Raw genomic sequence first — 17370 nt, 5'->3', positions numbered from 1 at the left:
AAAAAACAGCTACTTATAAGAGGGAATTATAGTCATATCTTATTATTATTTACAGAAGTTTAGACATTCCTGCCATTTTATTACCCAAATAAAATGTCACCTAAGAGATAAATGGACAGAGCTCTTTATATTTTTTCTATATACTCTATTATATCTGTAGATCCTGTGAAAGAAAATGTATTTCTACAAACAAATAGGAATCTTAGCCTTTTGTTCCTGTTAAGGAAAGATTTAGGGGAAAAAATCAGACAGTCAAAATATAAACTAGATAATTTTATTGCCAAAGAAATCCAGAGCAGAAAAGACATAATTTTTGCCAACTATTTTTAAATAGATGAGTCCATATCAATACCGTAAAAATAAAACAATGAAAAGAGAAATTCAAACTATCAAAACATTTTCAAATAAAATGTTATGGTCTATTAACTGTACAGAAAAATCTTAAAAATTAAATATATATAAGTAGAAAATATTAGTTTGTCATGGACCATACAATACCCATTTTTTAATATCCAATTGAGTATTCATATGGTAAATATTACATTGAAAATTATTGTTATTGATCATAGACTTTCTTATACACATAGTTTTATGTTTTTGCCTATTAAACATTTATAAATAAGAGCCAAATATGTAACTAAAAATGCAGATAAAGATCAAAAGCAGACTATAGTGCAAGTAATGCTGGCAAACATAACAGTGGTTGGGTTTGTCCTTGCGCCTCTAAGTATGTAACACTCCCAAAGTCACTCTCTACAACATGTGACTCTTCAAGTGAAAGCTCAGAATACATTTAGACTTATGTAGTCAGTTGGTGTTTATAACTGAGGTGTTACAATTATGTAAGTACATTTCCACATGACACTTGTGTTCTGTGATTGTAGCTGATGATTTTGGTATTAACTTTATTGCCTCCATAAAATAAAGAGCAGACCAAATCTGAGAAGAGTAATTGTTATTTAAATTCAAATACTTGCTTTCCATCATCACTGATTTTTCTAGGATGACATCTGAGGATGACCTATAAACATATCATCCCAAAGGTGAATTAGATCTTTTAAGGAAAAATATGAAACTTGCCAGTTACGACTCCTCATGCTTTCTTATCATATGCTGAGTAGTTTAGGGGAGTAACTAAAATACGCATTTAATTTCTCCCACTGTTTTACTACTTAGATCCTGAATCCTTCTTTTGTCTGCCAAGGCATTATAACATAGAAAATTAAGCACTGAAATCCACTGATTTTGCAAGTTTCTATGAAGAAAAATTTCCTAGCTTAAAGAGTACATGCATCTTATCCATGTACCACTTTGAACACGGTACATCTTAGACACAACCTTAGATAAGCTCAGATATAACCTAACTTCCAAGACTTTTAGTCACAAACTCCCCATTCTGTAGCAGTTTCTCCTTCCCCAAGAGGATAGGGCATGGATTCTTGGGCAGAGGAAAGAGGCTATGGACAGGGAAACATCTGATAAACTCATTTACAAATAAGACACTCATGAGTCTTAGCCAAAGGACTTACCTTGTACGCTTAGGAGAATGCAGTCCTTTGGAAATAAGTCCTTTTCAGGAAAATGTTTTACGGCACCTCTTTCTCTGAAACATGTAGGTGGTCACATACTCTGCCTTTACATAAAGACAGCTATCCATGACTGTGGACTCAATATTATAGCATTCAAGATTATAAACAACCAGTTCCAGCACCGTATGTTGAAATTAAGAAACTGGATGTGTACACACATATTGGTAAGCAAACGAATATTCTAATAAAGAGTAGTGGCACACCCAGCTGGATGTAGTGTTCATTTTAGGAAAGAACAGGGTTTTAGTTTGCCCACAGTCATACCCATAAAGATATGCAGGCAATTTAAAATACAAACCCAGTTTCTCTAATCTCACTACTAACACCTAAGGGCATACTAGAAATTTGAGAATTTATTTTATTGCAGTTCTCTGCAATAAAGGGAAAAAAAGGAAGGAAATATTTCATGAGCATAGATACTTGTGCATACAAATGAAGGCTATGTCACTTCCACAACTGTTATGAATTCTAAGATCATAGAATCTGTGGGTTCTTATCTCATAGACTGGGTAACTGATTAGCAATAATTATTGACTGAAAAATTCTCAGGATTCTTGAGAACTATGGAATTGAGCCACACTGAATATCCTAATTTTATTTTGTTCTCTATTAACTGTCAAAGAAGCACCGCTCTAATATGACAACTATTCCTCTACAGAGCTGCTGGAAAAAATCACAGGACTATAGTTGCGAAATCTGGCAAAGGGTTCTACTGAGAACGTTGATAAGGATTCTATCTGTCCTACAAAGCAGCTAGACTCAGCCTACTGGCCTGAGGCCTGGAATGATTTTCCCAGTGAACTTTCTCAGGTGGCAGCAGGTTGTACTGTCTCCGTGCCTGGGGGCTAGCTCAACATTATTTTGAAGTGAAGGTTGATGCAAATAGAATGGAGAGAAATTTCTGGGGTTTAGAGAGTATGTTAAGACACTTGAACTGAAACAAAGAAATTGAATGAAATACTTTCAAAATTGGTTTAAAATAGCTGCAAGGAAACTCATCAATAACAACATAGGAAGAAACACTGAATTAAAAGAACTGCACAGAGAAGAACCCAAAACTTGAAAGAGACATTGTGAGTAATGACTGTTCTTTAAATAGAAAACCTACATAAAAGAGTATCAATCCCTGTCATTCATTTGCCTTCATTCTCCAGCTTGCTGCTGCCAAGGTTTTTGAGTGTTCCAAACGGGATATTCATTTTATTTGGAAGCAGCCTGGACATTCCTCTAAAAAAAAAAAAGGAAGCATGGCAGAAAAAGGAAACACACTTCACACATTTCTGCTCTAGGGAGACAGAAGAAGAGTGTTTCTGACCTTTTCTTGAACCATGATGATTCTTAAAACTCAGAATGTAATGTACTTTTTGGCATTCAACTACTGCACTGCTTTGCTCAGCACTGGTGGATTTACAACATAATAAAGAGAATGTAATCAGTTCAAAATGAATTCATTTTTCAAACCTGGATCCTTTTTGGAATTTAAGTTGATACACATAGACAAGTTTAGCCACGAGTTGGCTTCCCGAGAGCCAGGCAGCCATACTGACCTCTTATTTTACTGAAATGTACTCCAGAACAACAGCATTATAAATTGTTAACTTAGCCTAGTAGTAAAAAGTAAAGGCAGTTATAAACCAGCAAACCCAAGGCCACACCTGAGGAGCAATGATTCATCATCCTTAGTGACAAACCATTTACACTTATTTTTTAAGAGTTTCTAGTGCCTTCAGGTCAAATGTAGAGAGGAATTACACACAGAGATATTAGCCTGGAAAAATAACTTAGAAAGAAAATGTCTACCCCCAGAAAAAGATATAGAAGCCAAATGCACAGTGATTCAAAAACAAACATTACAAATATGCAGCACTGATTAGACTGTGTTACAAAGACTTTTCCCGGACAGTTACAAAAATAAAGTCCATCCATCTGTCAAAACAACTGCTCCATGGATGAAAATTAAAACAGAATAGAGGTGTTTTTAACTAACCTCCGATAATTACACTTTCTATAAAAGAATGTAATTTACCTCCAATTCCAATTACCTCCTTGCATGTTCTTAAATTATGGATGGAGCAGTGAAATTTTACTCTAAATAAAAGAAGAGAAAAGAGGAGAGAAGGCTGTGAAGACGAACAATCTATATTTAAATATAATCAGTTCATGATTAAATCAAACAACTTGTTCTAGTTCAAATATAAATCAGCTCAACATTAATGGATATAGTACAACGTTGCCTCAGGTCAGTGAACATTCATTTAAAAAGGAAAAAAGTCTCTATCCCATCAGCAATTTATGTTGAAATATTTTAATGTATAATGTAGCAGCTGGGAAAGCAAAGGAAGCCTTTTCCTATCATGGTGGGTGGATACATTTCTGCATGAAAATCCATTAATAAGCTTAATTCCTGAAGTTAATCTGCTGACTTTCTTCTTCTCTGGTCAATTTATTTGGCAAGCTGGCTGAATACGAGAATCTTCGTGCCAAAGCAGTAATCCGTGAGATTGTTCCCGTCAATCACTTCATCCCTCTCTGTATTTAAGCTGTCCCATGCTTACCTAGCAATAATGTTTTGTCTTTTTTTCTTTTAACACTGTGCTATTACAGCTGTGATCAGATCATCCATAATCATGTCTTCCTAATACCTCAGCATTCACTAAAGGATGTTAGAAATATCTTCTTCAAAGAGGCGTGCCTAATAGAACTAAGACTTAACTGTGTCCTATTTATAGTCTTAGCCATCTAATGTTGAATTTGTGACTTGGAACTTTTTAATATCCACCTGATGAAATAGTGAGTAGCCTGTTCTGTCCATCTGGGGAGACATTTTCCCCTTCCTTTTTAAGAAGAATGATGGCATAATCAAACCAATGGACCTTTCCACTTCAATGTTTTGTTTTGTTTTGATTTCAGAGAATTTTTTTAAACATACTGATTCAACTAGGACAACTAAGATGGCATTACTTCATGGCTAGTTATTTAAGTATCTGAGTCTATTCATATTAATTGAACTATATCATCTTCAAATCCATGACAATTAGAGAAGAAATTTTAACTTGGTTTCAATGATGTGATAGACTAAATGAAGACTCCTGCCCAAGGATACCAAAACATTTTACTTAACTGCTCATTTCAATTAAGCATCCCATTTGACTGGTTTTTCACCTCTGGATTGACTATCTGTTTTGAAGTTCTAGAAATACTGATTAAGATTCTATAAACATTTTTTTTTCAAATTACTTGAAACCTTCAAACTTGGTCAAAATTATATGCCTAAGCACTACAGACCATGGTATTAGCAAAAGTTAGCCAATGTGATTCTCTTCTACTATTTAAAGGAGCTTTGAGCAATTTCACTTTGAAATGTCATATGGACCAGAGAAGCTGATAATGTCTACTTCTGGCTTATATTTTATTTTACATTGTGCTATCGATCTAATTAATTATTACATTTGTACCACTCACTGGAGTTATTTGATTGTGGGTGGTCCATACAATATGTACTTAGCATAACCTTTCTTCATCTCATATTCAAATGAATGCAAACAATTGTATATGCGAAACCAACCTGAATATTTTTTCCTGCCAAACCAGAACTATTAAGTAGTCAAAAACCTTACTCTGATTTCAATAATGACATTCTGTGGTTTCCAATATTATGCAAGGTTGTTGAATACTTAGTGTTCATGCCTTAAAGCAACTAAGTCAATGCTTTACACCAAGTAGGTAGATTTACAATCTAAAGAGATTTATTGTGGATAGAATTAGCTGGGCAAGGTTGTTGAATACTTAGTGTTCATGCCTTAAAGCAACTAAGTCAATGCTTTACACCAAGTAGGTAGATTTACAATCTAAAGAGATTTATTGTGGATAGAATTAGTTGGCATATTAATTCTAACATATATGCATTTATCATGAATGAATTTAATACTCAAATAAGGGAGATGAATTGCATCTTTAATCATATATGAGATATAGCTTTAAGGAAGGAGAAAAAAAAATGAAATCCAGATTTTAGAGGAATGCTTTTTTAAAATTCATATATACCTCTTTTCTACCCTCTGCCTTGTCTAATATCAAAAGTAAAAAAATTTTGGTTGAAGTCCTTAATGTCCAAAGTACTAAATGCTATTATATAATTAATTAATAATATAAAATGTTCTCTTAACATATATTCTAATAAATGGAGGCTCTTTAACCATTTACAATAATCCATTTAGACATATACTCCATATTTATAATATATGTGGATTACACACACATTTATATGTATATATATTATGTATACACATATTAATTTTAGAAATAATTTCTGAATACAGTTAAAAGTTTAAACTTTAGAATTTAAAAATTTGTTTATATTTATTAATATCTAATGAAAATGTTACTTATTCTTAGGTATGTATTTACATTTGAAAAGGTATTCTTGAAGAATTTAAGAAAAACATAGAATAAAAGTAATAAAATCAAAATGATAAAATAGAAATACCAAGAAGGTAGTTACCTATACTAATCTGATGCTTTAAAAGTCAGTCAGACATGGGTTAGAATTATTAAAGCATCATTTTCCATTTGCTATGTGACTACAAGAAAGTTATTTAGGACTTCTGAGCCTCAGTTTCTTCAACTAAAATTGGTATTAATGACATATCTGTGTAAAGTACATAGTATGATGCCTAGCACTTATTAACGGAAGAGTAACATCTTATTCTTTAAATAATCAATCATCCATTTATTGGTTAGAATATTTTCACGTCCGCTTAACTCTCACACCATTCCACACACTGTTCCATGACTTGGGCAAGAAGTATATGATGAATTGTTCATTTCTTCTTAAGTACAGTTAAAAGAGGTTAAGCCCATAATTGGTGGTAATGAGAGGTGGATTTAATAAAATTGGTTTTGAATATTAATCTGTGCTCATTCCTGTTACAAAGGCGAGCTATATTTTGTTCATTAGAATTTTCATAAAATTCCAGTCCTCCAACAGTAAGGACTATAAATTATAAACTTATAATCACTCTTTTTATCAAAGTGGTAGATGGTATGAATCACTGTCACAGTCAAACAGCAAATATAGCAATTGTTTCTCAATAGCTGTGGCAGAATTGTGGTGTGTCACTTAGGTAAGCTGGAACTACATCCTTTGAAAGGAAATGTGTATCTTATAACCAAAAAGGAGTCACATAAATGAGTTAATAAAAGAAATGATTTAGAATAATACCTAGTATACATAGTAAGCTTCAAAAGATGTTAGCTATCATTATTACTAGTATTCTTTGAATATTAAATTTAAACTGTTATCAGTTTGCCTGTTATTTACCTCCAAGCAGAAATAAACATACACACATGAATGCGCTTGAAAATTTATGCTCATTTCTGTGACATTTAATAAAAAGTCTTTCACTTGCTTTCATCAGGAATCAATTGTCTATATACCTAAAGTATCATCAAATTTCATCATGGAATCATACTTAAAAATGAATAAAGTGACCACAGTCTTTCATTTGTGAGGTCATCTAGGATGCCCACAAAAACTTATAATCAATATTATCAGAACAGTAAAGGGTCTATGATTCTGCTCTACTTGTAAGATAACCAGCTACCCTGACACAGTTTTGCAAATGCTGGCAGAAGATATACAGCTCCTGAATCAGAGATAAATGACTTTATTATTTACAGAAATATCAGTAGTCAAAGTATCAGCATTTCTCATGCCGGTTACCCAAGCTCCAATTCCCACTGGGCAGTGAGAAGAGGGCCAAGTGACACCTGCACATGCAGTGAGGTGCATTATAGCAGAGGAACTCTGGGTTGAGGGAACCTGAACATTTTATAGTAGGCATAAGCATCCTGGCCGTTACATTTTGAGGAAGATGTTATGTTCATTGTACTTGCAGGTGAGCATAACTGCCCTTTGCTCTGAGGGAGACACTGTCTCTATTTCTCAAGGTTATCTGAAAAGTAGCCTTTTGCTTAAGAGTGCCTCTGTTCATCAGATGTGCAGAAGTGTGAGAGATCCATGAAAAATTATCTCCCAACAATTAAACAACAAGGTTTTGAGATTTAATGAAACCTTATGATTTTTATAGAATCAGAAGGTAATTCTAATTATCCATTCAGAGTTCTAACATGCCTTGAAGTCCCTAAAATAAAATTTAAAAAATTAAGTTGATGTCAACTTTGACCTTTGAAAAGGTAAATGAAATTCAAGGACTAACATGCATTTTAGACTGTACTGCAACTTCAGATGAATGTGTAGCTTCAAATTCTCAGTTGCATTCACTTGGCAAAAATTAGTGTTGTTGAGGTCCTGCAATTTGAGTCATGATAAATTTGACAGACATGTAATAATATACCATATGTTAAAAATGAATAACAACTAAGGACAAAAATATAAAAATAAATCTCTCAAGAACTGCAAAAATGTCCCAAAATTCAGGTGCATGATACTGCACTTTGAAATGTATCCAACAATAGCAATTTTATGAGAATCTGGTTTTTTTTGTTCATCTCAGATGGTTGAAATTTTGATTTCCAACGATGTTCAAAATATTTCTAATAGTCATACGGTTGCCATTTGGTTTTACTGAAACTTAGTACAAAGAGAGATGGTTTAGTAGGATAAACAAAGAAGATTCAGAGAGCTATTGATTCGAAACAGATTCTTTTACCAGCTTAGCATGTATTCAGTTTTCATTTGCAAAACAGGGTCAAGGAAGTTAATCCCTCAATAGAAATGTTATTGTGAATACAAAGTGGATTTTAAGCACCAGAAAAATATCAAAAATAAAAGTAAATGCGGCTAATAGCAGTCAGAATAGAGATACCTGGATTGCATTTATGTCCTTATTGAGGGTATCTGTACAATAATATATATCATGTAATTTTTTTTTTAATTACAACTCTCAAGTAACAACAATGGAAAAGTTCATGAGCATTTCACTCCTGTAATATAAAAATATCATAACAATGTAAATGTTTAGAACTTACAACACCAAGAAAAGAAGGCAATTCACTTCCTGCATATTCACTTCTGGAAAAAAATAAGTTTAGACTAATCTTATTGTCAGAAATGCCACTATCAGCAGCCTAAGGCACGCTCGTATTCTCTCTCTCTTTCTCTCTCCATCTATGTATATATGAAGAAAGAGAGAGACTATACATGTCTTAGGCTGTAGATTCCCTCTTACCACCAAGACCTTTTATTGTGGACTAGCTGCTCAAATCCCAGCAGCTGATTTAATATATATGTATGATGCAAAACTGAGCTGTGAGAAATGATGGTTTGTATCTTCCCAGCTGCCTGGGAGAATGGGGAATACTTTCTGTATAATGCTACACTTAGTGACACAGGAACTCTGTAGGTTCAATCAAGTGGCATATCCTGACTTGCCGGGTGGCTGTACCATGTTGACCATCTTAACCGGACTTAAAAATGATCTACTCTCAAGATACATAAAAATAACCAGTGTCTTTGTCCTGCTTTTCCTGTTGTATTCTTGCATCTGAATCTAATACCAACAAGACAGCACTTCCTCCAGGATGGTTTGTTTAAAGGAGATTTACTTCCAGAGGACATTTAGAGAAAACACTAAAACCAGTAGGAAAAGGGTAAACTTGGGTTCTAGAAACCACGGAGAGCACTCAAGAAGGTTGTTAGTTTACTTTTCTATAAATGTTCAGGTCAGTTCCTATTTTGGTTACAATTCTATCTTGAAGTCCTGATGGCTGCAAAAACCACTCAAGGCCTCATTCATGTGGTTTTGAGCATCACAAGAGGTCTTTGAAAGGAATTATTGTCCATCAGTCACAGCTGACTATTATTTACTCAAGATACAGTGCAGGGGCTTCCCTGGTGGCGCAGTGGTTGAGAATCTGCCTGCCAATGCAGGGGACACGGGTTCGAGCCCTGGTCTGGGAAGATCCCACATGCCGCGGAGCAACTGGGCCCGTGAGCCACAATTACTGAGCCTGCGCGTCTGGAGCCTGTGCTCCGCAAGAAGAGAGGCCGCGATAGTGAGAGGCCCGCGCACCGCGATGAAGAGTGGCCCCCGCTTGCCACAATTAGAGAAAGCCCTCGCACAGAAACGAAGACCCAACACAGCCATAAATAAATAAATAAATAAATAATAAATAAATCAAAGAACGTGAATTAAAAAAAAAAAAAAAAAAAAAAAAAGATACAGTGCAGAATTTCCTTCAAACTGTCCATGTATCACTTCACAAATATGGTGTTGAATGAAAATTAAAAAAAAACAAAAAACCAAAAACCTCTTTACCCTTAATCTTTCTTTTTAAGTGGTTATTTAAGACATTTTTGGTAAAAATACTAATTCTATTTTTTGTTTGTCAAGGAAGAACTGTTACAATCCCAATAAATCAACTATTTGCTATTTTCTAGAATCATATATTAAGAAAGAAAAAAAAATGCATCTGTATGTTAAAGTCCAAACATAACCAATAAATGCCATGTATCCTATTTAAATTAGTTATGTAAATTGAGATACATAAGTGAGGTCTCCTGAAAAGGAAAATAAATTTTAATAAAATGCATTCCAAATGCACAAAATGTATTTTGCATAACAGTCAATGAAAAGCAATATTAAAGGAATAAGATGGGTTACCAGAAAAATAGTACAAAATATATTTTATTATTTAAATATACTTTAGTGTTTGGTGTTTAGTGTTAAGAGCTAAAGGAAAAATACATTTTTCTTTGAACTAAAATATATGGAAATTGTTGTGTTTTCCCTTCATTAAATAAGTGTCAACAAAGAAAAATAAAAATCCGCAATGACTGAATTGGTTTAACATAGAATGTAGGGGAATAACAAAAGCATGAGGCCCCATTAATTAGCTGGCTTAAGATCTGTATGACTAATGCTGCCGTACTGTTAAACTCTGAAAAATTTACATCTTTTAATGCACACATAATTACCTATTTCTAACATAATATATAAGACATAATTTATAAGTTTGCAGAATCCTCATTACAAGATGTTATGAAATAATCAGGTGCCATTAATACCCTGTATCAGACTTAGCAAACACCGTATGTTTTAGCTCTTTTTAATTTAGTTCTATCAAACCCATAAGTATTTTCAGTAAGCCTGAAAAATACAATAAAGTTGCTTTTCTTAGCGAGGAAACCTCTGAGGTCATGATTAAGGTTATTCATAGGGCACTGTGGGGATCTTGACTTTATTGCAGCTGCTGAAATAACTGTGTTTGGGCTATCACCAGAATCCCTCAGTGTTCAGTACTGATAGCAGAGCAGGAGTGGGAGAGGAGGGAAGGGAAGGGGAGGGGAGGGGAGGGAAGGGAAGGGAAGGGGAGGGGAGGGGAGAGGAGGGGAGAGGAGGGAAGGGAAGGGGAGGGGAGGGGAGAGGAGGGAAGGGAAGGGGAGGGGAGGGGAGAGGAGGGAAGGGAAGGGGAGGGGAGAGGAGGGAAGGGAAGGGGAGGGGAGGGGAGAGGAGGGAAGGGAAGGGGAGGGGAGGGGAGAGGCGGGAAGGGAAGGGGAGGGGAGGGGAGAGGAGGGAAGGGAAGGGAAGGGAAGGGGAGGGGAGGGGAGAGGAGGGGAGGGGAGAGGAGGGGAGGGGAGGGGAGGGGAGGGGAGGGGAGAGGAGGGGAGGGGAGGGGAGGGGAGGGGAGAGGAGGGGAGGGGAGGGGAGGGGAGGGGAGGGGAGGGGAGGGGAGGAAGAGGGAGAGGAGCAGGGGAGGCAAGGCGAGAGGCATAGAAGATAAGGGAAATGTACTGAGGTGAATTTTGGAAACCACAAACACAAAAGAATATCTGCTATCTTAGAAACTGAAATATGCTCAGTACTTGGCTCAGTGTTTTTTATAAAATCCAGATAAGTTGTCAGATAAATATGGTTATTATCTTCAGTGTTCAGATGGAATTGAATTCAGAACAGTTCCACACTACAGTGGTCATGTTCATTAGAGAGGACCAAACAAATTTCATTAATGATGTTTTCACTTAGAAATTGTCTAAGCAACTCTGTTACATATACTAATAGTTAATTTTGTATCATGCATTACAGTCTATGTAATAATTTCATTTGTGATTGAGTCTTACAAGAATGTCACGAGCTGGTTATTATTACATCCACACGCTTAAAAAGACCAGAATAGGTAAGGTATCTATTTGAATCTCTACTGCTTATTATCTGTGTGTTAATAGCTAAGTTCAAATCCATACATGCCACACAACACCAAAAACTTCAGCAGAGGCACAAAAATTTTGATCTTGACTTCTAGCATAGTACTCAAAATGTTCCAAAATTTTTGAATGAAACAATTCTGAATGAATATGCTGAATCATTATATTTCTTAAGAAAACGGTGGTAATGATACCCACTTGACAAAATTATTGTTAAAACTACATATATAAAATACTATTTAAATTATCAAAGTACTTGGCACAGGATAGAATTCTCAGTAATTCTAAGTTTCCATGTTTTCACCTGTTATACTTTAACAGAAAGAAAAAAAAAATCTGTTTTTAAAAGTCACAGCTGTATACAGGTAAAACCTCCATTTCTCTCCATCCTTAGTTATTATCACACTGAAGTCTTTCAACATAATTTGTTAATGGTAAATATAGCATTTTGATGTTAATAAATTTTTGTGTATTCAGTCATATTTCTTGCCTACATTTATGCAATATTACCTACTTCTAAATAATTTTCACAAAATCTATTGAACTTCTCTCTCACAACTGCAAAATATGTAATGTCCCATTTAATGGATAAGATACTAAAACCCCCCAAAAGTTAAGGTACTTGCTCAAGTAAAATTAATGAGTCAGTGGGGAATCAACATAAAATTCTTGACTTCTTTGGACTCCTACTTCATTTTTCTTTCTATTTACTCCTGTTCAATCATCCCAACCTATGTATTAACTTGGGGTAGTATGAAATTTGATAGAACAGAATTTTTTGTCCACTTTCACATAATCAGAAAAATGTTTACTGTACTATGGTTTAATGTGACTTGTAATCACTATATTTAAATTGAAATTTTTAAGGATGAATTTCCCATGTTTGCTGTTATGTATTAATCATGGATGGGAGATACCTGTGCTTTGTGCTCCATTATCTGCCTTCACCTGTAGCCAACACTGCTACCAGATTGAGACATTCTTTTCCATGAACTCCGATTTCACTTCTAAATCCTTCTAAACATATACATCATCTTAGGCAGCTGCTACCAATCAATCAGATTGTCCCTTGAGAATACCTATATGTCTATATACATACATACAAGCTGATTTATGTCTTTATGCACATAGAATAAATTTCTTCTAAATGCTAATATAGAGACAAAACTTTTAAACTTATTTCCTTGTGTTTTGGATCCAAAAATATCTGGTAAGACATAAAATAATACAAATTATATTTAAAATCCTGAATTCATGTTAATTTATTGATTTAAATGATTATAACCGACTTTCATGATCTGTGCAGATCCTTGGCTATACTTCAAACCAGCGGCCCACTTAATTTTACTGACAAAGTTTACCTCAGGAAAAATGGCCTCTACCTACTAACAGTGGTAAAACCATTGTAGGGACTGCTTACCATTCACTCATCTTTTGTCCGTAGTACCCAGGACAATGTCTGTTGCATAGTCATTTCTCAATCCATATTTATTTAAGGAATGAGTGCATGAATGTGAGAAAGAAGGAGGGAAGGGAAGAGAGAAGTTCTAAGGGAGGAAGGAGAAAAAAGAAGAAATGTAAGAAGGAAAGAAGGAGAAAGAAAAAGAAAGAAAAGGAATAGAATGAAATGGAAAGAAGGAGGGGAATTTAATCATGATGACTCAGAAGAAGAAAAATTTCAATTCATTCAAAAGGAACTCAAGAGGAATTAACGTGAAAACAAATCTGCACAAATAAGTTGACTTATTGAGTATAAGTATATATGCTAAAAATGCACTTTGTTAATTACCTTTTGTGTATATAAATCATCAAAAGGAACACATTTTTGCTTTATTCAGGTGTATTGTCATTTTCTACCCACTTGCTTTACATAAGATTTTCAATGCTTTACATAAAAATGTCAATATTCAAAATCAAATATCATTAATTTGTTTCTAAGTCCAGAAGCAAAGAATGGTGTTTAATATAACACTGAACAAAAATTATGATAGAGTAATAAATTCCTTATGCAATTACTAAAATAACTTAGTAGATTGATACTTACCAGGATATCTTTTCCAGCCCACTTGCATTCATCCCTTCTGGTGTAAGACACTGGCCACACAATCTAAGGGCAGAGAAGAAACATTATTTTCTGCCAATTAAGTTTTCTAAGAGATCCAACCTTATAGTCTGTTAGAACAAGTGGAGCAACTGAGATAAAGAAAGTTCCATAAAGCATTATGTGGCAGGAACCTCTTAGTTTAGACTTTGCAGTGGCATCAGTTAATTGGCATGAACTTAACATCTTCCACTCTCTGTCTACCCATTAGGCTTTGCTGTATAAATGAAAGTTGAGCAACACAGATTTATGTAGTCAGTAGATTTAAGCAGTGTGCAATGGAAAGAACTGTAAGGCAGGTTGGGAAAGGGAGATCATCTTGAGACCACGTGAGAATCTAGTGAAGAGAGATAGAAATAAGCATAGAATGTGGCTTGCAGTCTTCTAAATGAATTGGTCTTTATAATAAAATAGTGATTTTGAAATTTTAACATCAGGTGCTCTGGATCCATTTCTGTAATTCAAATCTCAGCATGACATGCTAGAATGAGCAACTGATAGGGTTAGAAAAACCCATTTTAGAAAGGAATTTTTTTTTTTTTTTTTTGGACAGGGAAAATAGGTAAGAGTAGCACTACATAATTTCAGGAGATAAAGGAGGAAATGAAGAAGCAAATAGATAGCTCTAAAAAAAAAAAATCACCTTCCCCACTGTAGGCAAAACTCAGACTAACTGTGTAATAACTGTATTTTCATCCCTGATATTTGGTCTTCATCTTTCCAAAGGTTCCTGTATTGTTTGAATACAGTGACAGTGGTAGATAAATCAAGTGACAGTGGTAGATAAATCAAGGCATGACTCATGGCTTAGAGGACTGTAGATGCATTTCCCTCAATAATATTAATTCAAATACCCTCATCTAAATTTTAATATAAAATTTTCCAGTCCCCTGAGCAATTCCCATGACTCCTATCTGTACTGGGGTAGAGCAATTTTAATTTTTTTTTATTCATCTTTCTTTTCTGGTAACATTAGTTAATTTCAGGGAAAAAAAAAAGTCATATGTAAAAGAAAAATCCAGAGATGATGGCAGTTAATCATCCATGTCTGCTAGAAAGCTTTTAGTCTCAAAATGACTGATTATCATTCATTTGGGAACCTCTAGATAATTCAGTATAAATGGTCATAAACTTGGGCAAAGGCTGTGATAGTCAATCTAGGGAATTAAAAAGCAAAATATAACACATTTATAAACAAGAATTTAGGACATACTGAAATAACCTATGATGACATGGCAAATGCATTTCAGGTCCATGTCACAATAAAAAGCCCTAAAAATTTTTGGACATGGATTTATTTTTACCATTTGAAGCTCTTAATTTATGTATTCTTTTCCTTTTCAGGTACTTTTCTTTTCATGTGTATCTGTGTATGTAAAGTAAAACACACACAGGAGGAGGATCAAATATAAATTTTCTCTGGGACACAAAAATAATATATAGAAGAGCTAAGATTTATTGACTGTCATATTCAGCTTTCCAGCTAGATTGTGAAAAATCACAGATTATTAAAACAGATAACTTTTTAAATTGAAAAGGGCAGGTTGTTTTCTCGTAGTCTCCTAGCTCTTGATTATCAGCATTGACACAACATGGGCCTCATTTTGCGATTTCTCTCTTATGACAAATATTAATAAAAAGTAATTTCGCTAATAGTCACGCTAAATTCTCTCATATTTAGAGGGGTGTATACTCTCAACTTGTTAAAGATCAGGGTAAAAAAAAATTAGCTTAAAGATCTGGCATGAGTAAAATAAATTCTCGTGTAGAAAGTGCTCTTTTGGAAAGCAATTTAATAAGAATAACTATAAGTCAATGGAACAAATACATAAATTGTCCTTCCAATAGCATCTATTTCCATGAAGAATAATTCCTGCCTTTTGGTTAGATTTGTTAACCTGTTGATATTTCTTCTTCTTGCTCAAAAGCTTCTCAGTTAACAGTACCTAAATTTCTTACCCTAATATTCAGAGTGCTTCATGATCTATTTTAGACTTTCCCTTCTTTATGCTTCTATACATCTACCCATGGTAGCTCCTCTTACTCATTATCGAATAAGCATTTATGCCTTAAGGAGACTGAGCCCTTTACCAAGGCCAAGAATCTTTTCATGGTCCTTTCAAACCTGAGACTGTGTTTTTGTCTCTAACAGGGATTGGCCTAGTATTTACCTTTATGCTCATACATCTTTAGTATTATCTTGTAAGTTCCTCAAGAATTATTGATGACATACCCTAGTGCCCCCTATAGAGTTTATCACAGTAGTAGATGCTTAGGAAAAAGTTGTTGAATAACATTACACATAGGGTAAAAAGAGCATTAACGGACGATATAGACAAAGAGATATAATCCTTAAGTAAATTGTATTTACCCTTATAAACAGTGTGATATAATTAAAATTAAATTATATGTTGAAATGAACGCTTTAAAATTAGAAATATGTCTTCTATTATTAGAATAATGTTTTGAATCAAGAGCCTATAAGAAGAACACTATGACATTGGGCAAGTCACGTAACTTTTATTTAACCCATTATTTCAGTATATGTTTATTACAAGTGATGCATCCTGGGCATACAAATGTCTCTAGGATTTTTCTTACCTGTAAAATAGTAGGTTGTTTATATGACAATTTAGTTCTTTTCAATTTTAGAGCCAACTGAATATATAAACCAAATTAAGAATATTTATTCAGAAAAAATGTTGAATACATTAAACATATATTCTGAGGTGAGATGTGCTCAAATATTTTCTATTTATAGATACATAGATACATAGATATAATAAGTATATACATATATTCATATATATGGATTTCATAAAATGATGAAAATTCTATAAACACTGAAAATTTGTACTGATATAACCTCCTGTTATTAAAATATGTAGTCTTCCTAATCATCTTACATTTTTCATTCATTTTATAAAGGATGGTTGTCTTTCACTAAAACAACAAAAACTTGCTTACTTTTTGACCTTTACAAAAGATGCTAAGATAAATATTTTTATCATTTCAGAAAAAACAATAGATAACCAGTTTTCTTAGATAATAGATAACCTTAGGGATATTGTTAATCTGAGGAGGCTTCAAAATCTAATATATTGAAAAATCAAAAAAAGAAATATCCAAGGTGATTTTTAAATGTTATATCTTAATTCCAAAATATATCATTAAGGGCATTGCCATTTTATTTGACTATATGTTATGAATCAAATCTCTTAATATATAGTCAGAATTTTAATGTTTGAGTAATAGAAGAAAAGTAAAAGTCTTAGGTTTAGCGGTATACTCTATTAGAGATACGAATCAGCCCTGAAATTAAATCTTCACTTTATCCCAAAACAACATTCTCCAACCAGAAAAAAAGCTTTTTACAATTCTGTTACTTTTTAAAAATAACTGTCCAATATGTTACAGTTTATAAGAAGTTGAGGCACACGACTTTAAAACCCTGAGTGTTAAGCAGCAGCAAAACTAACATATATATATATATATATATGTATATATATATATAT

The 17370-nt window shown here is 33.9% G+C and overlaps 1 protein-coding gene across 2 annotated transcripts in view; it reads right to left on the bottom strand.

Annotated features, from left to right (window-relative positions):
• The window catches only part of SEMA3A (semaphorin 3A), a 495018-nt gene that overhangs the window by 154315 nt on the left and 323333 nt on the right, over positions 1–17370 (bottom strand). For both annotated transcript variants that reach the window (XM_057550500.1, XM_007170273.2), the window contains one exon: positions 13799–13861. In XM_057550500.1, the coding sequence (XP_057406483.1) occupies positions 13799–13861 (63 nt within the window). The remainder of the gene's footprint in view (positions 1–13798; positions 13862–17370) is intronic.

This window comes from Balaenoptera acutorostrata, chromosome 7 (assembly GCF_949987535.1).
Source record: "Balaenoptera acutorostrata chromosome 7, mBalAcu1.1, whole genome shotgun sequence".
Classification (NCBI taxonomy): domain Eukaryota; kingdom Metazoa; phylum Chordata; class Mammalia; order Artiodactyla; family Balaenopteridae; genus Balaenoptera; species Balaenoptera acutorostrata.
This window is presented reverse-complemented; position numbering and strand designations above follow the sequence as displayed.